This window comes from Eleutherodactylus coqui, chromosome 4 (genome assembly GCF_035609145.1).
Source record: "Eleutherodactylus coqui strain aEleCoq1 chromosome 4, aEleCoq1.hap1, whole genome shotgun sequence".
Classification (NCBI taxonomy): domain Eukaryota; kingdom Metazoa; phylum Chordata; class Amphibia; order Anura; family Eleutherodactylidae; genus Eleutherodactylus; species Eleutherodactylus coqui.
Window position 1 is genome coordinate 132,012,480 of NC_089840.1, and position 25,855 is coordinate 132,038,334.

The 25,855-nt window shown below is 45.3% G+C and overlaps 1 protein-coding gene across 2 annotated transcripts in view; it reads right to left on the reverse strand.

Moving 5' to 3' along the window:
• Positions 1 to 4,284: 4,284 nt before the first annotated feature.
• Positions 4,285 to 25,855, reverse strand: part of GUCA1B (guanylate cyclase activator 1B) — a 52,083-nt gene continuing 30,512 nt past the window's right edge. The window contains exons 2-5 of one of the 2 annotated variants that reach the window (XM_066598668.1): positions 15,896 to 16,045; positions 14,662 to 14,776; positions 11,020 to 11,093; positions 4,285 to 4,407 (exon numbers count right to left, since the gene is read on the reverse strand). In XM_066598668.1, coding sequence (XP_066454765.1) covers positions 4,336 to 4,407; positions 11,020 to 11,093; positions 14,662 to 14,776; positions 15,896 to 16,045 — 411 coding nt within the window. In that variant the 3' untranslated portion in view covers positions 4,285 to 4,335. Of the gene's footprint in view, positions 4,408 to 9,128; positions 11,094 to 14,661; positions 14,777 to 15,895; positions 16,046 to 25,855 lie in introns of those variants that run through there. The other variant, XM_066598669.1, reaches the window with a different exon arrangement.

A 25,855-nucleotide genomic window follows, 5' to 3' on the forward strand; every position in this document is an offset into this window, starting at 1 on the left:
AACTTTCCCAAGTTGAGATGAAACCACCTGATATTAGCGTTAGGACTAGAGATGAGCGAGCACCAAAATGCTCGGGTGCTCGTTACTCGGGACGAACTTTTCGCGATGCTCGAGGGTTCGTTCCGAGTAACGAACCCCATTGAAGTCAATGGGGGACCCGAGCATTTTTGTATATCGCCGATGCTCGCTAAGGTTTTCATTTGTGAAAATCTGGGCAATTCAAGAAAGTGATGGGAACGACACAGAAACAGATAGGGCAGGCGAGGGGCTACATGTTGGGCTGCATCTCAAGTTCCCAGGTCCCACTATTAAGCCACAATAGCGGCAAGAAAACACACGTGCCTTCAGCCAATCACAGCCAATGACAATGATGTCATTGAATGGCTGTGATTGGCTGAAGGCACGTGTGTTTTCTGGAGGCGGGGATTTCAAGCCCTGCATCCAGAAAGCAATGCTCTGCCGGGGACCAGGAGGGAGCGACAGCCTGCAGCAGCACCGCAGAACGCCGGGGGAAGTGAGTAATGATTTTTAATCTTTGCTCCGCTGTATTCCCGGCGTATAAGGTGACAGATGGGGGGTCGTCTTATACGCCCCGTCGCCTTATACGCCGGTATATACGGTATATATTTTTATTGTAACACATTTCTGGATGAATTGCAGGGAAGGGCTTATATATTTAAGCCCTTCCCGACAATTCATCCCGCGATCGCCGGCAGCCCATTGCTTTCAGTGGAACCGGCTGTATTGCCGGCTCCATTGAATTCAATGGGCAAACATCGTTCTTCTCTGCCACAGCTGTTACAGCTGTGGCAGAGAAGAATGATTTGTCTTCTATATGTTCTCAATGGGGTCGGCGCTGCTGCCGCCGGCCCCATTGAGCGCATATAGAGAAGAGAACAGGAATCGCAGATCGCACATAGGTGCGATCTGCGATTTCTATGGCCTAAGAAGGACCGTTGGGGTTCTTGAAGCCTAAAATCACTCCTAACGCTCTCCCTATAGCAGCTCCGGCATCAACAGCACTTTCCCTGAACTATGTCAGAATGCATCTGTGGCGAGCCGCGGGAGGGGCAGATTTTAATACTCGGGTGACACCTAATCTCACCAGCCACTCACTGCAGGGGTGTGGTATAGGGCTTGAACGTCGCAGGGGGAAGTTGTAATGCCTTCCCTGTCTTTCTATTGGCCAGAAAAGCGCGCAAATTTCTCAGGGAAGAAAGTGAAAGTAACTCGAACATCGCGTGGTACTCGTCACGAGTAACGAGCATCTCGAACACCCTAATACTCGAACGAGTATCAAGCTCGGACGAGTATGCTCGCTCATCTCTAGTTAGGACCCATATGAGAGCTTGGTCACCTGGACGTTGGTAGATGGGCCAATGTATTTTGATTAAATTATATACCAAGAACCTTGCATTATTTAATGTGGTTAGAGTATTGATTATAGGTATGTATACCTCTGATATTAAATTTATTTTGTGTGCTGTTGCCTTTTTTGGTTTCCAATATATAGATTTTGTCCATTGCTTTCCTCGTCCACTAGGACATTTCGTCCAATTTTATTCATCCAATCCACATTTCGGCCAATTGCTTCTCTGGTCCAGTAAGACATTTGACATTTCGCCATCGATACTTTATACCATACTTAAGAAAAGAGACATGTGTTCTCCTCTCAAACATATAGTCTATATGAAATCATTGTCGGAAAGATGACTTCGGACGTCGCCACTTCTTGACCTAATACTGTAGTAAAAAAGTTGTAATTTCAAAAATGTTTAACTGATCACATGACTGTGACATCATCACAGGTCCTGTAGTGCAAGCGCTGAAGGGCCTGTGATTACGTCAATTATACACAGATCGACACACATTTTAAAGGAAGAAATAAGCAAAAACAAAGAGGCCCAGCCACGACAAAGTTCACTAAGTAACTGATGTACTGTACATCTGTGATAATCAATTCACATAAACACCTATAGTGTCCCAGAGCCAGAGTTCCTGTCATGGAATGAAATCTAGGTTGGGCATAGTGATATTGTTAGGCATCACTCTAATGTTTCTGTGTAGGTTTGGATCCTGGGTTTCTCCAGTATTAAGCTTTTCCAGTGTACTTCAGCTCACATGCAGACTATGAGTCATTATTCCTCTATTTAACTGAGCTGGAGACCATCATTCACTGCTGGGACCTTGGTGTGAGTACAGTCTAACCTGTTTCATGTCCAGGTCTACTGCAACTGCCTGCTACCAGTACCAGCGCTGCTGCAACTGCCTGCTACCAGTACCAGCGCTGCTGCAACTGCCTGCTACCAGTACCAGCGCTGCTGCAACTGCCTGCTAGCTGTACCAGCGCTGCTGCAACTGCCTGCTAGCTGTACCAGCGCTGCTGCAACTGCCTGCTACCAGTACAAGCGCTGCTGCAACTGCCTGCTACCAGTACCAGCGCTGCTGCAACTGCCTGCTACCAGTACCAGTGCTGCTGCAACTGCCTGCTAGCTGTACCAGCGCTACTGCAACTACCTGCTACATGTAGCAGCGCTGCTGCAACTACCTGCTACCTCTGGCGGCGCTGCTGCAACTACCTGCTTCCTGTACCAGCGCTGCTGCAACTACCTGCTGTACCGGCACTGCTGCATCTACCTGTACTGGCATTGCTGCAACTACCTGTACCAGCGCTGCTGCAACTACCTGCTACCTGTGCCATCACTGCTGCAACTACCTGCTTTGTGTGTCAGCGCTGCTGCAACTTCCTGCCTCGTGTGCCAGCGCTGCTGCAACTACCTGCTTCGTGTGCCAGCGCTGCTGCAACTACCTGCTTCGTGTGCCAGCGCTGCTGCAACTACCTGCTTCGTGTGCCAGCGCTGTTGCAACTTCCTGCTTCGTGTGCCAGCACTGCTGCAACAACCTGCTTTGTGTGCCAGTGCTGCTGCAACTACCTGCTACATGCACTAGTGCTGCTGCAACTACCTGTACCAGTGCTGCTGCAACTACCTGTTTCGTCCACCAGCGCTGCTGCAACTACCTGCTTCGTGCACCAGCGCTGCTGCAACTACCTGCTACATGCACCAGTGCTGCTGCAACTACCTGTTTCGTGCACCAGCGCTGCTGCAACTACCTGCTTCGTGCACCAGCACTGCTGCAACTACCTGCTTCGTGCACCAGCACTGCTGCAACTACCTGCTTCATGCGCCAGCGCTGCTGCAACTACGTGTTTTGTGCACCAGCGCTGCAACTACTTGCTTCATGCGCCAGCACTGCTGCAACTACCTGCTTCATGCACCAGCATTGCTGCGACTACCTGCTTTGTGCGCCAGCCCTGCTGCAAGTGACTGCTACCTGTTCCAGCCCTGCTGCATCTGCCTGTCTCCTTTACCAGCTCAGCGTCATCCTCCTGTACCTGCTCAGCTCAGGGCCATCATCCTGTACCTGCTGCCGGGTACCTGTTATTAGCTGCCTGGTAGTTATGCGCTCCTTGTCTCCTTCACTGAAACTCCAGTGGGTCAGCCATCAACTTATCGGTGAGGCCGTCAGGATAACCTCTATGGCAAACCAGTGAGTTGGTCAAGTGGGTCCACAAGCCCGTGTTTGCAACAGATATATAGGACAAATTGAGATTTAACAAGTTTTTCCTTGGACAAACTTATGAAAAGACAAGAAATCTTGGACCAACTGCCCTCAAATCTCTCACAAATGTACACCAGGTCCATCTTGGCATACATTTCCAATATAATTTTATGCCAGTTTCTGGCGTAAATAGTACATAAATCTCTGCGTCCTGATGAAAGTAACAGGGCCAATGAAAGAAGGAGGTAGGGGGGTGTGAAATCACACAAATTTGTGACATTTTTTAACTGGTATATAAAAATGTTGTAAAATGTGCCCCTCTTATATGTAGATAGATGCGGATCTGCGCCGTGTCACACATCAATTTGACTTCAGGTTGTCTGAGGAGGCAGCACTTGGGAAACCTTGGATTTCCGGTTCGACCCCTTCAGGTGGGATAGAGTGTTTGCTGCAGGATCCTTAAGCAGTTATTCATACAGATAGTCCCAGTTGTGTGGCTGCAGGGCCGAGGCGCGTGGCTGCAGGGCCGAGGCGCCGTACCTGATGGGGTGAACTGAGGAGTATTCATGTTAGGGCAAATTATCATTACAAAAGCAATTTTATAAGATGGAAGAGTCCTCAAATGAAAAGCCACAACCCTGCTATTGTGTTACAGGAATTATCAATATACAAGTACTTAGCAGCATAACAAGAACTTCTAAAGCCATACAAGATATTAATTACACACAGGAAGTAATATGTGAATGCTTCAGTAGGGATGCTTTACATCTGTGCTCAGGCGTTCTGTTTTCCTGCTCCATAACAAGTATCCCCTGGCCGAATGGACCCCATCGCTCCAATCCAACACTAATGAAACAAAAGATGGTGGAACACTTTTAAAAATCGGTTGCATATACCCAAAAGCCATGTCTCCTCTTTTCTGGCATAAACAGAAATGTTCCTGTAGAAGGAGATTGGGACACGGTTAAAACCCCTTTAATCACATAGATAATCAGCCGAATGAATGTTCATAAGAAAGCTTGTTTCTAAGCATTGCCACATGTAAACAGGGCAGCGAACAGATGACAAAGAAGCAAACTCTCAGTTGTCAGCTGATCACATGATTAATTCAGCAAAAAAAAAATCATAGTCATCAGCAGCACATCTCCCCGTGTCAATGGGGGATGTGCTGTCAACAATAATAAAAATGTATGGGAGACAAATAATCATATTAATGATCATTTGTGCCCTGTACAGTTTACATCAGTCGATGTGAAGGCCATTTGAACGAATGTTGATATCGTCAATCAACGCTCATGAAACTCAAATTGAGCCATGTAAAAGGACCTTTAGATTAAACACAACTATTCTATGGAGAAATTCTTTTATAGGGAGCATCCATATCATTCCTGTCTATGACCACAGCAGAATCCCCAGCCCCAGTGCAACCTGCTCTTCCCAGTTATTGTCTTACACACTACTCCTTACCCATAAGTTCATTATTTTAACTGTGTTTCAAGTATCTGAAATCTTTAGCATGTATATCTCTCTGTACCAAAAACATACGATTAGGCAGAATTCACACATAAATTTTTCAATATTCTTATCAAAATGACTGTTTTGCATATGGAAGATTCTGTGGCCAATCTGCTAAATAACTGCTCAGCAGGCTGTAAGGGTAAGGCCGCCTGCACACAGGCGCAGCAGAGTCCGACCTTGGCAGCAGTGGCGTCGACACATACCTGCTTTTCTTTCTCTTCATCTGTACTGTGGATGGTCCGCATGGCTCGCTGTCGGACATGCACAGTACAGATTTTTTTTAAAAATTTTAAACTCCTGCTTTTCCCGCCTCATCGCCTAGCGATGACACGCAATCCGCAACCTTTTCCGCAATGTTAATTGCGGAAGGGTCACGAACGGACAGCTTTCATTGACTCCAATGGAAGCCATCTGCGCAAAATCCTTGCAAAAATGGAGCATGCTGCAGTTTTTTCTCTGTGAGCGGAACATCACAATTGATTTACACTCATGTGCAGGAAAAAGCGTTTTTCCATTGCATGCTATGGACAGTATTGGCAGACTCCCACTCAGGATTCCACAATGCAAATCTGGCTGTGTGCAGGCAGCCTAAAGCCTGAGTCTTCACAAGGCTTCATGCAATGTCTCCTGGACCAATCCACATTAAAACACTGCAGCAGCCTTAGCTGCTGTATTGTACCATATTCTCTCCACTAATGTAGACAATAAGAAAAAAAGACTTTATGCTCACAGGAAATTTAGTGCACTTCACAAAATAAGTGGAAAAGGTGCAGAAGGAGGACTTACTGATTGCAGGGGGGTGGGGGTCCTCTCCTTGAGCCCCCCCCCCCCCCCTATATGGTGTCAAGAGTTGGAAGAAAAGTCTCCTTTTTGTCCATGGAATTCAAACACAGATTTATTCAAGTACAAGTGGAGAGTACAAAGATATGACAACGCGTTTTGAGGTTCACAAGGCCTCTTTTTCAAGCATAACAACAACATAAATGCAGCTTTCCTATATAGTAGAGTAAATGATAAGGCGATTGTACGTGCGGGCCATAGAGATGACGTTACTACCGGGTAGGCGTACGAAGAAACAATTCCATATACCAATGTAAATGGGGAATTTAACCCACAGTGCAGCTGGTCATTAAAGACTCAAGTGTGTACGGCATTGCAGAAAAACAGAAAGAGAAAAGGTTGTTTAGAACTGGTCATGTGTGACGAAAAGGAGACCCCCGCAATCAGTAAGTCCTCCTTCTGCACCTTTTCACTTATTTTGTGAACTGCACTAAATTGCCTGTGAGCATAGGGCCTTTTATTCTTATTGTCTACATTAGTGGAAAGAATATGGTACAATACAGCAGCTAAAGATGCTGCAATGTTTTAATGTGGATTGGCACATAGGCGTCCAAGAGACACTGCATGAAGCCTTTTTCTTATTGTCTATGTTATATACCATGGATCGTTGCATACCTTCTGGTGTTCGGGCTGCTTGCTCTCCACCCTGGTGGATATAGGAAATCTGGACCTACTTATCACCTATCCAAATAGGGCTGTCCACACCAGCCTATGGTCAGACTCAGCCTGACCGTAGGCACAAAGGTGAGTCCTTATCTACTTACCACCGCTACTTTGCCTGCTGATTTCTTCTATTGGAGCACCGGTCCTTTAATATTAGTTTTTTTTCTCTCCATAGATGTCCTATTTCAGTGCTTCTAGGGAGGAATATGGTGTGATATACAGCACTGTGCAAAAAGTTAAGTCAGGTGTGAAAAAAATGCAGCAAAGTAAGAATACTTTCAATAACAGAAGTGTTAGTTTATTTTTGTCAATTAACAAAATGCAATCCCATAGGAGCCCATGCAGCGGCCGACATATTCTGGCCCAAAACATAGTTACAGGAATATGTTTCGGGCCCGACGTAAAAACGCCCGGCCAAGCCAATATAGCGCCGGGCGTTTTTACGTCGGGCCCGAAACATAGTCTCAGAAATGCGCCCATGTGATCTCATGCCTTGGAATCCAATGCAACAGATCACAGCGCATATCAGCCGGCCATGAAAATGCAGATATGCGCTCGTGGGAAAGAGCCCTAAGGGTAACTTAAGGCAGTCACATGACTGTGTATAAAAAGAGCAAGTTAGAGAAGCAAAGTGTCTTAGAAGTAAAGATGTCAGAGGTTCACAATCTATATTTAAAAATTGTGGAATAATTTCTGAAAAATGTTCTTCAATATAAAATTTCTGAAAAATGTTCTTCAATATAAAATTGTGAAGACTTTGAATATCTCATCATCTACAGTACATAATGTCATCTGGAGGATCTGGAGAAATTCATGCACACAAGGGACAAGGCTGTTGGTCGGTCAATATCAGATGCAAGAGATCTGCGGGCCCTCAGGCATTACTGCATTAATAACAGGTATGGTTCTGTAATGCAAATCAGTGCATGAGCTCAGAAACCCTTCCAGAAATCATTGTCTGTGAACACAGTTAACTGTGTAATCTACAAATGCAAGGTAAAGCTGTATCATACAAAGAAGAAGCCATATACCAACACAATCCAGGAACACCGGCGTCTTCTCTGGGCCAAAGCTCATTTAAAATGAACTGAGGCAAAATGGAAAACTGTTTTGTGGTCAGATGAATCAAAATTTGAAATTCTTTTTGTTAACCATGGACGCCATGTCGTACAAACTCTAGAGGAGAGGGGTCATCCAGCTTGTTATCAGCGCACAGTTCAAAAGCCACCATCTCTGATGGTATGGGGCTGCATTTGTGCCACATTATGAGAGACGCTATCAATGCTGAGCAGTATATAGGGGTTTGTGAACAACATACGCTCCATCCACACAACATCCCTTTCAGGGAAGGCCTTGGATATTTCAGCAAGACAATACTAAACCACGTACTACATCCATCACAACAGCAACTTCTCACTTCCCAGACATTTACAGAGTATTGTAAGGAGAAGAAAAGGATGCTACACAATGGTAGAAACGGCCCTGCCCCAACTTTTGTGAGATTTGCTGCTACCATCAATTTCTAAATGAGTACATTTTTTAAAGTAAAATAGAAAAATGTCTCCCTATCCCTCCAGATATCTGTGTTCTGTGTTCTAATGTGAATAAAATATGGTTTTATGAGATTTCCAAATCATTGCATTCTTTTTTTTTTATTTACTTACATTTACACAGGGTCCCAACTTTTTTGGAATTAGGGTCATATAACTGATTAATCATACACCTGACTTTAATCCTACAAAATCCCTGACTTTGTACAAGTGTACCTAGAAGAATTAATGCTGCTTTGAAGGCAAAGGGAGGTCCCAGCAAAAATTGGTTTGCTTTAGATTTCCTTTTTGTTCATTAACTTTGTATTTTGTTTATTGATAAAAAATAACCACTTCTATTTTTGAGAGCATTCTTACTTTGCAGCATATTTTTCTACACCTATAACTTTTGCACAGTACTGTACAACAAATGATAATAACATGATATGATGCGCAATATGGTTCCATATTGCACATCGTATTGCTTCCTGTATCACTGAGTTCACATGGCTGATCTGTACAGGTTGGAACTCGATATCTGCTTCCAGCTATTGAGTAAGCAGCACGATTGAACTTGATTTTATTAAATAAATGGCAAAGAACCTTAGTTTTTGAGTTCCCTTCATACTATGTACTTTTTACCATAAGGCCTCATACATATGGCATTGCTGTATGAAGGCACACAGTCTCTGACTCAGTATGCAGCTGTTTGATGCCCTCGTACAGGCCTGTAATATAGAGATATTCTTCCCCAGAAAGTGAGAATAGCCCCATCGCGATGGAAAATTGCAGTATTTTTTTTTTCTAGTCATAAAATACAGAATCTAAAGATAAAAAAAAACTATGTACCTCTCCATATGAAACTGAAGCCTGTGGAGGTACAGTATAGATCCCATAGAAGTCTATGGGCGCTATCTTGTGGTTCCATAAAACTCCGAGATGCATAACCCCTTGTTTCCCTGTGGACAGCAGACTTTCTTTAACAGAAGTGGACACATTTTTCCCACATTTGCCGTTAGTTTTATTAAATAAATTGCAAGAAGTTTAGCACATTCGCAAAATAATATTGCTCACATGCAATGACATTACTGATTTCAAGTGAAGAAGCGTGTAGGAACCAGCACACATCATTAACATTTCATCTGCCAGTCGCTGTACATGTCTTCGGAAATCCCCTGCCAGAGGGTTCTGCATTGCTGAAAGACCCCTTGACAAGGAAGGGATTAACGCTTGAGTTAAATCTGTACAAGGTTTTAAAGTGCTGTATACAAGTGCAGATTAAACCGGTTTTGGTTAAAAGACAGTTTAATGTCTTCCTGTGCCGACAACAGTAGCAGGAAAGTTAAAATTCATCAAGGCAGCCATTATATACATTGTTGGTTGAACCCATAAGTGTGCTACCACCTGTGTCTTGTTATCAGGAACACTTTAAACAGTCGCCTAAGTACAAAGCAACTGCAAAGCATAAAACAATATTATATATACAAGGTTTATATACTACATTCTGTAAGGTTTAAATGTAGGTCCACTTTCGCAGAGATTTCACATATAGGGGGTGGACTAAAATATGGAAACACTGTACGAAATGTATGATATTTTAATCATTAGCACTGAGCTGCCCTTTTGGCCCCTGCTTGGCTGAGAGCTTACCCACCAAATTTGTTTTTACTTCACCTCTTGCTCTGCTCTGGATGGCTTTGGGAGCGAGCTGGTAACAGCAGCTGAGTGGCTCAAACCCCTGACCAATGGAACTTTGTTGCTTGGGCTGCTGGAAATCATATTTCAATAAGACAATTTTAAGGCATGCATTTTATACGGTGTTTCCATATTTTTGTCCACCCTCTGTATAAAAAGCTCTCAGTTGCTCCTCAGGAAAAGACTATAAATAGTTGTTTTCTAAGTAAGGCCTCGCGCACATAGCCACATTATGACTCTATGTAACCAGCATGGAGCTATAATAGGCCACTCACCGGCCTACTATAGCTCCATACAAGTTACATAGAGTCTATGTAACCTATGTGCCTACTATACCTCTGATTTCATATAGATATGTGAAGGTTTATTTTTTGCTGGATTATGCAGGCAAAAAAATTCTGGCATGCTCCGTGGATGTTGCATTATAGAAGTATTTCCCCTTGAAGTTTTGTGTCTAGGGGAGACTATCTCCAGCATAACACAATGCATGGAAGACCATGCGGCAGACACTTGCATACCGTTGCCCTGTAGATGAGACCTTACAGTGGAAGTTAGCTAAGATAGTTTGCTCACTGTTGCTGGGGAGCAACTGGGATCTATGCTGTGAAGCATATTTTTATCCACATTTCCTTTCCTTCATCTTACCCTTTTCCAGTCAGTGTCATACAATTTCTTAAAGACCCCCGGGCAGATAAATAGATTGTTACATAAATCCCAAAATCTGCATAGATTTTAAAACCTCAGTTTATAATTTCTATTGAGCATTAGGAAGCAAATAATTGAATTTTACTTCCAAATTAAATCCATATTGCAAAATCAATTAGTATAATTTGAGACTGCAGAATAATAGCATTTTAGCAACAGCAACACAACCACCAACACAACATTTATGTTGTACATAGAGATAAGCAATCACAATATGCCTGGTAACATTGTGAAATATTGCGCAGATCTCAGGAACATGATAGCAGCAATTATGAATCAGAAAATACATCAAAATTTATAATAATCTCTGATCGGTAATGCTTGCTACTGGTATCAAGCACAGTGATCATATGCCTTCAAAACCTGATGCTCGACTCTTTCTGAGAAGTCCCAAACTCCGTGGAGCTCTTCAGGTCGTCAGAAACACAACAAGAATGTAGTCAACCAGTTAACATTAAAACAAAGCACTCTTTCTTCTCTGCTCATTAATCCAGCTGCCTGGACTCACGTCCATTTGAAGCATCTTCATCACCCATTTGTCTTTCCGAGCGCCATCTATAAATTCATCTAAAGACAGCTGGCCTGCAAAGAAAGTCGTAAAAATTTACATATGTATATCCACACCAAAAGATAGCCATAATAAAGACTTTGTAAAAACAATTTGGTCCCCAGAAGAAGTTGTTATTTTGCTGCAAAACTCAGCATGCAGTTCCATCTTAGGCAGATATACAAATGATTAGAGTTGTGGTGTGATTAGATGAACGGTCTTGTCACCTGAGGCCCTAAAAGTGATTCCCCCCATTGGCCTATAGAAAGTCTCTTGCCTATAACCTGGGCCATTCTGACCAGACTGTTAGGAGGTGTTGGGGCCAGTGGTTGTGTGAGGGCACACAAGGTGACCGGGCTCAGGACGCCCTCGTCAGACCACCAATGGAGAGGATCATCTGATCATCCAACAAGCATGAGCAGCTCCAACTGTTTCATTGTCTGCCATCCAGATATAGGTGACACCATTGTCACAGGCCCCTGTGTCTGTGAGAACCAGTTCCAGGTGCTTGACTGAAGGACATTTTGTCTCACAGCACCCAATATGTGTACGATCTTTGACACCCACCCACCGTCTCCTCTTTTTGCAGTGGAGTCGTGAACCACAAAACTGGACTGCTGCAGTGTGGAACGGGGTTGTCTTCAATGATGCATGTTCATGTCTGGTGACCTCGGGGTGAGTGCCTCATTCCTGCCTTTGCTGTGGAGTGGCCCACTGCGCCCCCTGCAGGTGTAATGGTCTAGGGGTCCATCGCATACGATAGTCGGTCACCCCTAGTAGTGGTACAAGGGACAATGACAGCTCAGTGATATGTTCAGGACATTCTGCAGCCACATGTGTTACTTTCATGGCGGCCTCTAAGAGGCATTTTCCAGCAGGATAATGCTCGGCTGCACACACAAAGGGGTCATAGGAATGTCCCCGCAACATTGTCATACTTCCGTTGAGCCCGGTTGCCAGATTTATTGCCATTAGAAGATGTATGGGACCATCTGGAATACCAATTCAAAACCCTACAAGTCTGTACAATCTAAAAGACTCAGTTACAGGCTATGTGGAGCGATATGCTGCAGGATACCATATGGAAACTTGTATGCCTTCATTCCCACCCGTTTCACATCTTGCATCTAGACTACAGGGGGTACAACAGAGTACTAGAGCCTCCCTTCAAGCCTTCAAGTGTTCAGTTTTCCACAATAAATAGTCCTTTTGCTATGATATTGTAATCACTCACTTATATCAACATTACAATCACACAGAGAAAGTTTCATTAGATTCCGACAGCTTCTTCTAGGTGCTTGAATTATTTTTACAATGAGTGTATACAGCAAATGTAAGAAATGCTTCAATAACTGATTGGTTCACAGAAATTGAGGTTCCTAATCATAATTATAAAGTGTTCATTATATAAAAAAAATTCTGTCCAGAGTCATAGAAATTTCACATCTATCCAAACATTATGCCATTAAAAGAAAAAAACGCTTCCTATAGACCTCTGAGGATGATCTCAGCTGCCAGAAGAAGACGAAAACGAGCGAACAAAGCCAAGGGGGCACAGTGTTCGGGTGAGTGCTGCAGCCTCCTCATTCTAGCAATGAGCATGAGTCTCAGCAACGGGACCCCTACTAATCAATACTTTCACATGTCTCTATAACATGTCGAAAACTTTTCTGAAAGTTCAGGTAGTCTTTAAATGTGTTTCTAGTCTGCAAAACTAGTAAAACCTAAAACAAAATATACAAATTTAGTATTTTTCCAACTGTGCTGACCCAGAGAATAATGTTATTATGTTATTTATACCACAAGGGGAATGCTGAAAAAAAATACAGCCTGGGGTTTGTCTCCCCCAAAAAATATCAATAGAACTTATGTGATAAATTCTACAAAAAATATGACTTGTCCCGTAAAAACAATGGGTGATCTTTATTCTGTGTGGACGATACGCTGTGCATACTCGTACATCTGCACGGCAAACCACATGCATTCACAATTATTTTCCGCAAAAGATCAGCAAATGAAAAAGTTAGCGCTCTTGGAATGTGACAATGAAAAACTGTAAAATTGGCTGGTCATTAGGGCCTAAATAGACTGCTCATTAAAGGGGTTTTACAATTACTATAAAAAAAATGTCAAAAGCTGAGAACGCTATAATATAAAAAAATAGATAATACCTCTCCTTGAACTCCCAAAGCGGAGCTGAGCAGCTTACACTGCCCCACCATCGGCTTTCCGGAAGACAGCCAGACAGAAGCACTTGATGCTGTGGCCAAACAGAAGCCGCAGCAACATCACCAAACTCCTGGCATCATGGCGCCCAGGATATGAGCACTGATCCCAGGAAGCCCGGACAGTGTGAGCCACTCAGCTCCATTTTGAGGGTCCAAGGAGAGGTAAGTATTATCTGTATTTTTTTATTTTATGCCGGGCCCAGATGCTAGAAACGTTTTTATAGTAAGGATAAAACCCCTTTAATAGGCATTTTTGAGCACATGCCTGCTTGCCCGAAAAGATTCGGAGGCCGGCGGGGAGCGGGGGGGGGGGGGGGGATGAGCGAAGGGTAAGATCTCTCTCTCCTTCCCCTGCTCCCCCCTGCTCACTCCCTCCCGCGACTCACCGCTCACCCCCACCGGCCCCCGAATCTTTTCGGACAAGCAGGCATGTACTCGAAAATGGCGATACTCACTCAAGTAATTTGCCTTAATGAGTACACTCGCTCATCTCTATTAACGATCCATTTAGCCAACCAATGAAAGACTGCCATAGTCTGGAAAGAAGTTGGGTGAGTTTGAAATCTTTGTGTGGTAGTCGGACAAAAGATCTTTGCCAGTGAACAATCTTTCTTTGAAAGAACATTCCCAGAAAGACTGTTTATCCGTCGCTCAGTGTCATTGAACAAGTATGGCCAATTTGAATGACTGAAGCGGCCAATATGGACTACATTGTGTATAGCTAAAGCTCTGTGAAAAGATCGTTCAACATGTTTCTCAACCATCAACTTACTTCTATCTAATGTGTATGGTCGCCTGTACTTTTAAAGCGTTTATCTTACTGGGTCACACAAAAGGAAATTGCATTAATGTGTTTTTGTTCTCTTTTTTTAGCAATACAAGTCAAATTGCAGTCAAATGCAGAAATATTAGTAAAGGTGGGATCCATCTGAAAAAAACAAAATGCTTACTACTTTATGGTAGCCACCAAATGGAAATCTGGAAATCTAACTGTCCAAATTAAAATCTAATTATCTCATATGTGACATAAGAAGATGATGTTTTTCTGTATTCTCTAGTTACAGGTACATCAAATAATATAGAATGTGTGCTGTGAAAGTTGGGACAAGTCATAATTTATAATAGCATGATTTTTGGGTACATATAATGTATCATATAAGATTTTTTTACTTTTGGGGGGGGGACCCTAGAAATGCTGCCAATGTTTTTTTTTATACAGCATGTGGTATAAATAACATGATAACATTATTCGCCGAGTCAGTTGGTATAGGGGTGCATTACTCAGGTGCTTATCCAGCTATTGGGCAAGTGAGCTAATAGAAAGGTAATTTTTTTATCCTGTATCCATGAACCTAGAGTTGTATCAGCAGCGTACCGTCTCCATTTTCATCCACCAGCTGGAATATCCTATCCACCACTTCTTCTGGCGACAACAATGGAATTCGATCTTCTTGACCCTGGCGACAAACTTTCTTCAAGTTGTATATAGACTGAAATAAAAATGAACAAATTTAATATCCAGTAAGAGGAAGAAAAATATGGAAGGAAAAAAAGACCACATGTAAAATATTTTGGCATTATGGCTCCCATGCACATTTTCGCTATTGTGTTACCTCACTTTAGCTATAACTTTCTTAGTTTTCCATTGAGATAAGGCTTGTTTTTTTGTGGGATGAATAGTGTTTTTGAAATAAGCCATTTTGTAACCACATAACTAAATTATTAACTTTTATTAAGTCTCTGGCTGCCATGGCTACTCATTAGCTCCACATGATTGAATTCACAGGGTCCAATGGGGACAGAAGGAAACTTTCTCGTGTGACCACCCAGATGCCACGGTCACTACTGACCATAGCATCTAAGGGGTTAAACTGCTGAGATTGGAGTTATCTGGCCATTACAGCAGGAGCTCAGCTGTTGATTAACAATAAACTCTTGTAATGATCAGTCGGCAGAGTTCCTGTGCACACACGATCGCCTTGACTTAAATATTTACCACGGAGGCTTAAGGCAAGTCAATCCATGACATACATTTATATCATTTAGGCTTTAAAAGCTAATAAATAATAGATTAAGGATTTTGACAGGGCCTCACAGTCCCCAGACCTGAATATCTGAGAATATTTCAAACTCCAATGGAAGATCTCCAAGCGAAGTATACACCAGAATTAAAAATGTTCTGCGAAGAAGAGTGGGGACACTTTCTAAAGCAGAAATACAAAGAGGGCTAACTAGCTGCAAAAAATGTTTGCAGACTGTTTATGTCAAAGAGAGTCTTACTGAATATTGACTGAAAGTAGTTCCAAACTTTTCCACATACAAAATGTTTTATTTTTCTGGATTATGATAAATTCACCAAAAAAGTAATGTTTTTTTGAAATACAGTAAGGCTGGTTGCCCAGCTTTTGGATGGAAGAGAAAGCGCTGCATGCATGTAGTTTGATCCGGAGCTGCGGTGGAACCTCCGACCAGAGAATCCAACGCAGATGTGAAATCGGCCTACGTTATATATCAGATAAAACAGAATATGTAATCTGACAATTTCCTTTTTTTCACAAAACTGTACATATAATATGTAATAGTTTATCATAATGTGCACAACACTTTACCTCCACTATTTCTAAAAGTTCTGTCTTGTCAATACAGCCATTGCCATCTCTGTCATACACCTTGAAAGTCCATTTCAGCTTGTGCTCTAGTTTCCCCCGTAAAACTAGATTAAGAGCAGCAACATATTCCAGGAAGTCTATGGTGTTATCCTGTAAGTGACAAAAACATCAGAGGATTTACATGAAACAATCATATATATGTATACACAGTGTTGTGACATATGTGTGGTTATTACAATAGGAAGAACTGTGTGTTTTATAAAGGCAATCTCTCGAGTGTTGCTACAGCTTCATACCTATAGTCTCTGTATATACATCCCACTGAGCGCAAGTATGACTGTATATTATGTTACTACTAATGTTAGATTACTTCTTTTCATAATAGTTATACTACCGTTGGTTTTGAATGCATGTGTTTTTGTAAAATTGTCTTACATTTTTTATCATGTTCATCAGTTATGCAAACTTTATATTGTCTTAAACTAGAATTATTTCTCTACATAATGCAAGTTTCGGAATTCAAACAATATGATTTACAAAAAAGTGACACAAGCTCATCAATATGAACATTCGTTACATAGTGGTAATAGTCCATCTACCCCCCCAGAACTATTATCATAATCTAACAATTGTTTGTGAATTGGTTAAAAGTAGAGATGAGCGAGCACCAAAATGCTCGGGTGCTTGTTACTCGGGACGAAATTATCGCGATGCTCGAGGGTTCGTTTCGAGTAACGAACCCCATTGAAGTCAATGGGCGACCCGAGCATTTTTGTATATCACCGATGCTCGCTAAGGTTTTCATGTGTGAAAATCGGGGCAATTCAAGAAAGTGATGGGAACGACACAGCAACGGATAGGGCAGGCGAGGGGCTACAGGTTGGGCTGCATCTCAAGTTCACAGGTCCCACTATTAAGCCGCAATAGCGGCAAGAGTGGGCCCCCCCCCTCCCAACAATTTTTACTTCTGAAAAGCCCTCATTAGCAATGCATACCTTAGCTAAGCACCACACTACCTCCAACAAAGCACAATCACTGCCTGCATGACACTCCGCTGCCCCTTCTCCTGGGTTACATGCTGACCAACCCCCCCGCATGACCCAGTGTCCACAGCGCACATCAAACTGTCCCTGCCCAGCCTTCAGCTGCCCTCATGCCACGCCACCCTCATGTCTATTTATAAGTGCGTCTGCCAGAGGAACCGCAGGCACACACTGCAGAGGGTTGGCACGGCTAGGCAGCGACCCTCTTTAAAAGGGGCGGGGCGATAGTCCACAAGGCTGTACAGAAGCAATGAGAAATCCAATCCTGTGCCACCTCCATTTGGAGCTGCACACGTGGGCATAGCAATGGGGAACCTGTGTGCCACACACTATTCATTCTGTCAAGGTGTCTGCAGGCCCCAGTCAGACCGCGGTTTTTTATAAATAGTCACAGGCAGGTACAACTCCGCAATGGGAATTCCGTGTGCACCCACAGCATGGGTGGCTCCCTGGAACCCACCGGCGGTACATAAATGTATCCCATTGCATTGCCCATCACAGCTGAGGTAATGTCGTGCTTAATGCAGGTGGGCTTCGGCCCACACTGCATGCCCCAGTCAGACTGGGGTTCTTTAGAAGTGGACACATGCAGTTACAACTCCCTGTGGACCCACGGCATGGGTGGCTCCCTGGAACCCACCGGCGGTACATAAATGTATCCCATTGCATTGCCCATCACAGCTGAGGTAATGTCGTGCTTAATGCAGGTGGGCTTCGGCCCACACTGCATGCCCCAGTCAGACTGGGGTTCTTTAGAAGTGGACACATGCAGTTACAACTCCCTGTGGACCCACGGCATGGGTGGCTCCCTGGAACCCACCGGCAGTACATAAATATATCCCATTGCAGTGCCCAACACAGCTGATGTACTGTCAGCTGTAATGCAGGTGGGCTAAAAATTCATTTGATTACACTGTAGGCGAGGGCCCCCAAAAATTGGTGTACCAACAGTACTAATGTACCTGAGAAAAATTGCCCATGCCCAACCAAGAGGGCAGGTGAAATACATTAATCGCTTTGGTTAATGTGGCTTAATTGGTAACTAGGCCTGGAGGCAGCCCAGTTAAAATAAAAATTGGTTGAGGTGAAAGTTTCAACGCTTTAATGAGCATTGAAACGTATAAAAATTGTTTACAAAAATTATATGACTGAGCCTTGTGGGCCTAAGAAAAATTGCCCGTTCGGCGTGATTATGTGAGGTTTCAGGAGGAGGAGGGGGAGGAATATTATACACAGATTGATGAAGCAAAAAGGTCCCTGTTTTTGATGGGGATAGAGAACGATGCTTCCATCCGCGGGTGCAGCCTACGCATTGCTTAGGTATCGCTGCTGTCCGCTGGTGGAGAAGAGAAGTCTGGGGAAATCCAGGCTTTGTTCATCTTGATGAGTGTAAGCCTGTCGGCACTGTCGGTTGACAGGCGGGTACGCTTATCTGTGATGATTCCCTCAGCCGCACTAAACACCCTCTCTGACAAGACGCTAGCCGCAGGACAAGCAAGCACCTCCAGGGCATACAGTGCGAGTTCAGGCCACGTGTCCAGCTTCGACACCCAGTAGTTGTAGGGGGCAGAGGCGTCACGGAGGACGGTCGTGCGATCGGCTACGTACTCCCTCACCATCCTTTTACAGTGCTCCCGCCGACTCAGCCTTGACTGGGGAGCGGTGACACAGTCTTGCTGGGGAGCCATAAAGCTGTCAAGGGCCTTAGAGAGTGTTCCCCTGCCTGTGCTGTACATGCTGCCTGATCTCCGCGCCTCCCCTGCTACCTGGCCCTCGGAACTGCGCCTTCGGCCACTAGCGCTGTCGGATGGGAATTTTACCATCAGTTTGTCCGCCAGGGTCCTGTGGTATAGCATCACTCTCGAACCCCTTTCCTCTTCGGGTATGAGAGTGGAAAGGTTCTCCTTATACCGTGGGTCAAGCAGTGTGTACACCCAGTAATCTGTAGTGGCCAGAATGCGTGTAACGCGAGGGTCACGAGAAAGGCATCCTAACATGAAGTCAGCCATGTGTGCCAGGGTACCTGTACGCAACACATGGCTGTACTCACTAGGAAGATCACTTTTAGGATCCTCCTCCTCCTCCTCAGGCCATACACGCTGAAAGGATGACAGGCAAGCAGCATGTGTACCCTCAGCAGTGGGCTAAGCTGTCTCTTCCCCCTCCTCCTCATCCTCCTCATGCTCCTCCTCCTCAACGCGCTGAGATATAGACAGGAGGGTGCTCTGACTATCCAGCGACATACTGTCTTCCCCCGGCTCTGTTTCCGAGCACAAAGCGTCTGCCTTTATGCATTGCAGGGAACTTCTCAAGAGGCATAGCAGAGGAATGGTGACGCTAATGATTGCAGTATCGCCGCTCACCATCTGGGTAGACTCCTCAAAGTTTCCAAGGACCTGGCAGATGGCTGCCAACCAGGCCCACTCTTCTGTAAAGAATTGAGGAGGCTGACTCCCACTACGCCGCCCATGTTGGAGTTGGTATTCCACTGTAGCTCTATGCTGCTCATAGAGCCTGGCCAACATGTGGAGCGTAGAGTTCCACCGTGTGGGCACGTCGCACAGCAGTCGGTGCACTGGCAGATGAAACCGATGTTGCAGGGTGCGCAGGGTGGCAGCGTCCATGTGGGACTTGCGGAAATGTGCGCAGAGCCGGCGCACCTTTCCGAGCAGGTCTGTCAAGCGTGGGTAGCTTTTCAGAAAGCGCTGAACCACCAAATTAAAGATGTGGGCCAGGCATGGCACGTGCGTGAGGCTGCCGAGCTGCAGAGCCGCCACCAGGTTACGGCCGTTGTCACACACGACCATGCCCGGTTGGAGGCTCAGCGGCGCAAGCCAGCGGTCGGTCTGCTCTGTCAGACCCTGCAGCAGTTTGTGGGCCGTGTGCCTCTTCTCTCCTAAGCTGAGTAGTTTCAGCACGGCCTGCTGACGCTTGCCCACCGCTGTGCTGCCACGCCGCGCGACACCGACTGCTGGCGACGTGCTGCTGCTGCTGACACATCTTGATTGCGAGACAGAGGTTGCGTTGGAGGAGGAGGAGCAGGAGGAGGAGGGTGGTTTAGTGGAGGAAGCATACACCGCCGCAGATACCACCACCGAGCTGGGGCCCGCAATTCTGGGGGTGGGTAGGATGTGAGCGGTCCCAGGCTCTGACTCTGTCCCAGCCTCCACTAAATTCACCCAATGTGCCGTCAGGGAGATATAGTGGCCCTGCCCGCCTGTGCTTGTCCACGTGTCCGTTGTTAAGTGGACCTTGGCAGTAACCGCGTTGGTGAGGGCGCGTACAATGTTGCGGGAGACGTGATCGTGCAGGGCTGGGACAGCACATTGGGAAAAGTAGTGCCGACTGGGAACTGAGTAGCGCGGGGCCGCCGCCGCCATCATACTTTTGAAAGACTCCATTTCCACAACCCTATACGGCAGCATCTCCAGGCTGATGAATTTGGCTATGTGCACGTTTAACGCTTGAGCGTGCGGGTGCGTGGCGGCGTACTTGCGCTTGCGCTCAAACACTTGCACTAGCGATGGCTGGACGGTGCGCTGACAGACATTGGTGGATGGGGCCGAGGACTGCGGAGGTGAGGGTGTGGGTGCAGGCCAGGAGACGGTAGTGCCTGTGCCCTGAGAGGGGGGTTGGATCTCAGTGGCAGGTTGGGGCACAGGGGGAGAGGCAGCGGTGCAAACCGGAGGCGGTGAATGGCCTTCGTCCCACCTTGTGGGGTGCTTGGCCATCATATATCTGCGCATGCTGGTGGTGGTGAGGCTGGTGGTGGTGGCTCCCCGGCTGATCTTGGCGCGACAAAGGTTGCACACCACTGTTCGTCGGTCGTCTGCACTCTCAGTGAAAAACTGCCAGACCTTTGAGCACCTCGGCCTTTGCAGGGTGGCATGGCGCGAGGGGGCGCTTTGGGAAACAGTTGGTGGATTATTCAGTCTGGCCCTGCCTCTACCCCTGGACACCGCACTGCCTCTTGCAACCTGCCCTGCTGCTGCCCTTGCCTCCCCCTCTGAAGACCTGTCCTCAGTAGGCGTAGCAAACCAGGTGGGGTCAGTCACCTCATTGTCCTGCTGCTCTTCCTCCGAATCCTCTGTGCGCTCCTCCCTCGGACTTACTGCCCCTACTACTACCTCACTGATAGACAGCAGTGGACGGCGCAGAACTGTGGGTGGACGATAGATTGCTGGATGCACTTTCTGCCATCCACGACAGGACCTGCTCACACTGCTCATTTTCTAATAAAGGTCTACCGCGTGGACCCATTAATTGTGCGATGAATGTGGGGACGCCAGAAACGTGCCTCTCTCCTAATCCCGCAGCAGTCGGCTGCGATACACCTGGATCAGGAGCTCGGCCTGTGCCCACACCCTGACTTGGGCCTCCGCGTCCTCGCCCGCGTCCACGTCCTCTAGGCCTACCCCTACCCCTCAGCATGCTGTATTACCAGTAATGCAGAAACAGAACGCTGTAATTAAATGTGCCGCTTATTGGCCTGTGGTTGGAGGCTGACTTCGCTTACGGAACGCCAGGAAATAATTTTGCGCAAGCCTGCTGTAACACTTAGCTGGCTGCGTATGAATTTGGAGGACTACTACACCCAGCAGAGACCCAGAACACTGAGGACAGTCACAGGCAGCCCAAATAAATTTTTTTCCCCAAATGTTTTTGAAAAGGCCCGCTGCCTATATTCAATCAATATGTCTTCTGTCCCTGCCTCACCGCTACTGGCCCTGGAGCATGTCAAAGAACTGCAGAGTGTTGCACTGTGGACTGCAATACAGCGGTGATTTAACAGCCCAGGCAGAGCCAGGAAATAATTTTGCGCAAGCCTGCTGTAACACTTAGCTGGCTGCGTATGAATTTGGAGGACTACTACACCCAGCAGAGACCCAGAACACTGAGGACAGTCACAGGCAGCCCAAATAGATTTTTTTCCCCAACTGTTTTTGCAAAGGCCCACTGCCTATATTCAATCAATATGTCTTCTGTCCCTGCCTAACCACCACTTCTGGCCCTGGAGTATTACTGCAGGGCGCAATGCTCTGCACGGCCGATATACCAAAAAAAAAAAAAGTGCAACACTGCAAAAAGCGGCCTCCACAGTACTGCACACGGTTAGATGTGGCCCTAAGAAGGACCGTTGGGGTTCTTGAAGCCTAAAATACTCCTAACACTCTCCCTATAGCAGCTCCACCAAGACAGCACTTTCCCTCCTCTATGTCAGAACGCATCTGTGGCGAGCCGCGGGAGGGGCCGATTTTTATACTCGGGTGGCACCTGATCTCGCCAGCCACTCACTGCAGGGGGGTGGTATAGGGCTTGAACGTCACAGGGGGAAGTTGTAATGCCTTCCCTGTCTTTCTATTGGCCAGAAAAGCGCGCTAACGTCTCAGAGATGAAAGTGAAAGTAACCCGAACATCGCGTGGTACTCGTCACAAGTAACGAGCATCTCGAACACGCTAATACTCGAACGAGTATCAAGCTCGGACGAGTACGTTCGCTCATCTCTAGTTAAAAGTTTTGTCCCGCTCCTTAAAATTGCTGCACCACCACTTTGTTCTTCCTGTTTGCCTTTGACCAGGACCTGTGACTGCTGCAGCCAATCACTGGAGACAGCAGTAACCTTCTATAGGCAGTGATTGGCTGCAGCAGTCACATGTCCTGCTCTACAGCAACCTGGAAAGTCAGAGTGGTTGCGAAACAATTGTAAATGGTGGGGGTCAACCTCCTCAATAAAGTGAATTAATTTGAACTTCACACTTTGGCTTTCTGCTTAAGCCAGACAAAGTATACAGTACATCATATTTAAAGGGAACCTGTCACATCCCCACAGCACCATAAACTAAGTTATAGTTCTGTTAGGAGACTTGACAGGGAGTCGGGGTATGTATTCTTTATACTCACCGGTTTTCTGGTGTCCTGCTCTGTAGATTGCGTCAGTACTGCAAATCCGACTCTTTTCACAGTGCCATGCACGTGCTTTCCCATAGACGTGTATAGGAGCAGCCACAATACTTATCCATATAATTTATAAAAATGCTGTTTAGCAAACCAGTACATGACTAAATGATGAGGCAATTATAAAATTGCATAAAAAAGGGAAATCTCAATATGTGACTTCCAAAACATTGGATAAACCTCACTTGATAATTCAAGGTATAATTTCATAGTATACAAAAACAACTGTTGTTGGAAAGAAAATGGGACGGCCGTTAAAAAAATTCTGGCATTGCACAGAATTTAAGTAACATAACATGTAATAGAGCTGTATTTAGACTAGGTTTTAGCTTCTACAACACAAAAAGAAAGTTTGGTGTGGGCAAGGAGCACCAAAACTGGGTGCCTCATCAGTGGAATTCGAAAATATGGAGTGACAAGTTAAGGTTTAATGTCTGCGCTGACGGGGAGTGCAAACAATTGATCCGAACTTCTGAAGAAGCATTCCATCCAGGTTGCCTAAATCGCACAGTGAAAATTCCAGCTTCTGTAATGGTGTGAGGATGCATGTTGGCTAAAGGCGTTGACAGTCTCCACTTCATAGTGAATACTATTGTAGTGGACCAGTACATTTATCCTGGCCCTCTCCATAAATGTCATACATGTCATGTCTTTTGTAGGTGTGCTGTTCAAAAGTCTCTAGTCATTCTGTTATCTGTATTTCACAGCTGCAGCAAATGATGGGATAAGTGTTTGCATGAGACTGGGAGATGCTTGCAATGTATCAATTTCTCTTGTCAAGTGGTATGAGTGAGAATATAAATAGGAGTGTGTGAGAGCGGGAAAGGGAGTCAGACTCCATTTCTTCTGGGTTCCTGAGTCTTCAGAGTGCCAGCCACATGGGGGTACCTTCAACACTCGTGTGGTGAAGAATGGAGGAAGGAGAGAGGTTCCATGAGAGTGTATGTTCCAAAGATGAGAGAGGAGTGAGCCCCAATTGAAGAGAGAGACCATGAGCAAGAATCAGGTGCCACTTCCAAGGCCTGGTGTATAGGTACTCTTTATTCATCTTTTCCTACGCGGCCATCCGGATCTAGACGATCACCGCATAGAGGTACACTTCTTTATTTGTCACATCCGGCCGTCCTGAAGTCTGGGATCACCAGGTGGAGGAACTCTCAAGTCTGTCTAATACATGCACTGCAAATCATTGTCATTTGTGCCTTGTCGACAAGAAGTTGTTCCAGTAAAGTTTTTGCCAGGCCCTGACCGTTCCCAGGGACCTGAGGTACGTTACTTCTGTCTGCGGCTTCATTTATTTACCACAGAAGGTCATACCGGTGGGTAACACAACGGTGGCGTAACCTGTGACATCTGCTATCCCTGTTCTCCAATTTATTGGGCATCCCCATCCTAGTGGTGTCCGAAAAAGGCCCAGTGCTGCTCTGGCCGAGGCTACGAGTGTCCCTCTGGGAGGGAGCCTGGTAAGTGCCACTGTGACCGGTGACCATTCTACCCTTCCAGCTCATCAATGTGTGCCTTGTGTGACACTGCAGTATCAATGTGCCAAAAAGTTTTGGCTTGACATCTTTTGCTTTCTAGTCTTCAGCTTCAAACTAATCATGGAGAATTCAGTTTCCAACAAGTGTTCCGTCATACAGCAAAGTCGACTACAGTCTGGTTGGCTCAAAATATGATCCCTACACTTCCTTGGCCTGGTAGCAGCTCTGATTTGTCACCGATTGAGTCCTTATCGAGAAGGATTAACTGTGAATAAATTCATGCTGCACCAGGGACTGATTAAAGGTAAAGATTCTGCACATCTGACATTCAACCACCCCTGAGGAGCTCCAAGCACTAGTAAACTCAATGCCCTCTGCTTAAAGGGGATGCTACAAAATGTTGAATACATTTTTAATTGGTTTTGGCTGGACTACGTTGATATCTGCATGCTGATAAGAAGTCTCTTTGTTTCTAGTAGCTGGTTACTTTAACACATTCTCTTATACATAAGAAAATGTTTGTTTATTTGACGCTTCATTTGTTTTTAACTATATATTTTTCAAACAAGGTAACTAAACAAGCTGATCTAACCAAAATTTAAAGGGTAGTTGAATTATTATGAAAAGGGGTTGGATATAGTACAATCATATTACATGAAGTACCATGCAGGTACCATTACAACTAAATCAACAAAGCGTAGAAATAGCTCGAAATGTAGCAGAACTAAACGCTGTCAGCGATTGAATGATAAAAATTAATTTGTTCGCTTATTGTTTGTCCAGTTTGTGGAGGCATTTAAATTAAACGATAATCGGCAAAAATAAAACAGGCAGTCTGTATACTATGTATGAAGGCAGGAGGCTGGAAACAATCTCTGTCCGCCTCTGCAATAATCGTTGGGATGCTTAGGCATCACAGTCATCCCGTGTAAAAGGACCCTTAAACACAATAGGATTGAGAACTCTGCCTGTAAGAATTACAGTTTGCTGTGCGTAAAAAGATTTCCCCAAGTAATTGTTGCTATAAGATTGATGGGGTGCAGAATAGTTTTAGTACATATTGTAGAAGGAAAGTGGTATAACTTGGCAGTTATCATTAGAGATGAGCGAACGTACTCGTCCGAGCTTGATACTAGTTCGAGTATTAGGGTGTTCGAGATGCTCGTTACTCGAGACGAGCACCACGCGATGTTCGAGTTACTTTCACTTTCATCTCTGAGACATTTGTGCGCTTTTCTGGCCAATAGAAAGACATGGAAGGCATTACAACTTCCTCCTGTGATGTTCCAGCCCTATACCACGCCATGCAGTGAGTGGCTGGGGAGATCAGGTGTCACCCGAGTATTAAAATCTGCCCCGCCCGCGGCTCGCCACAGATGCATTCTGACAGAGATCAGGGACAGTGCTGCTGCTGCTATAGGGAGAGCGTTAGGAGTTATCTTAGGCTTGAAGAACCCCAACGGTCCTTCTTAGGGCCACA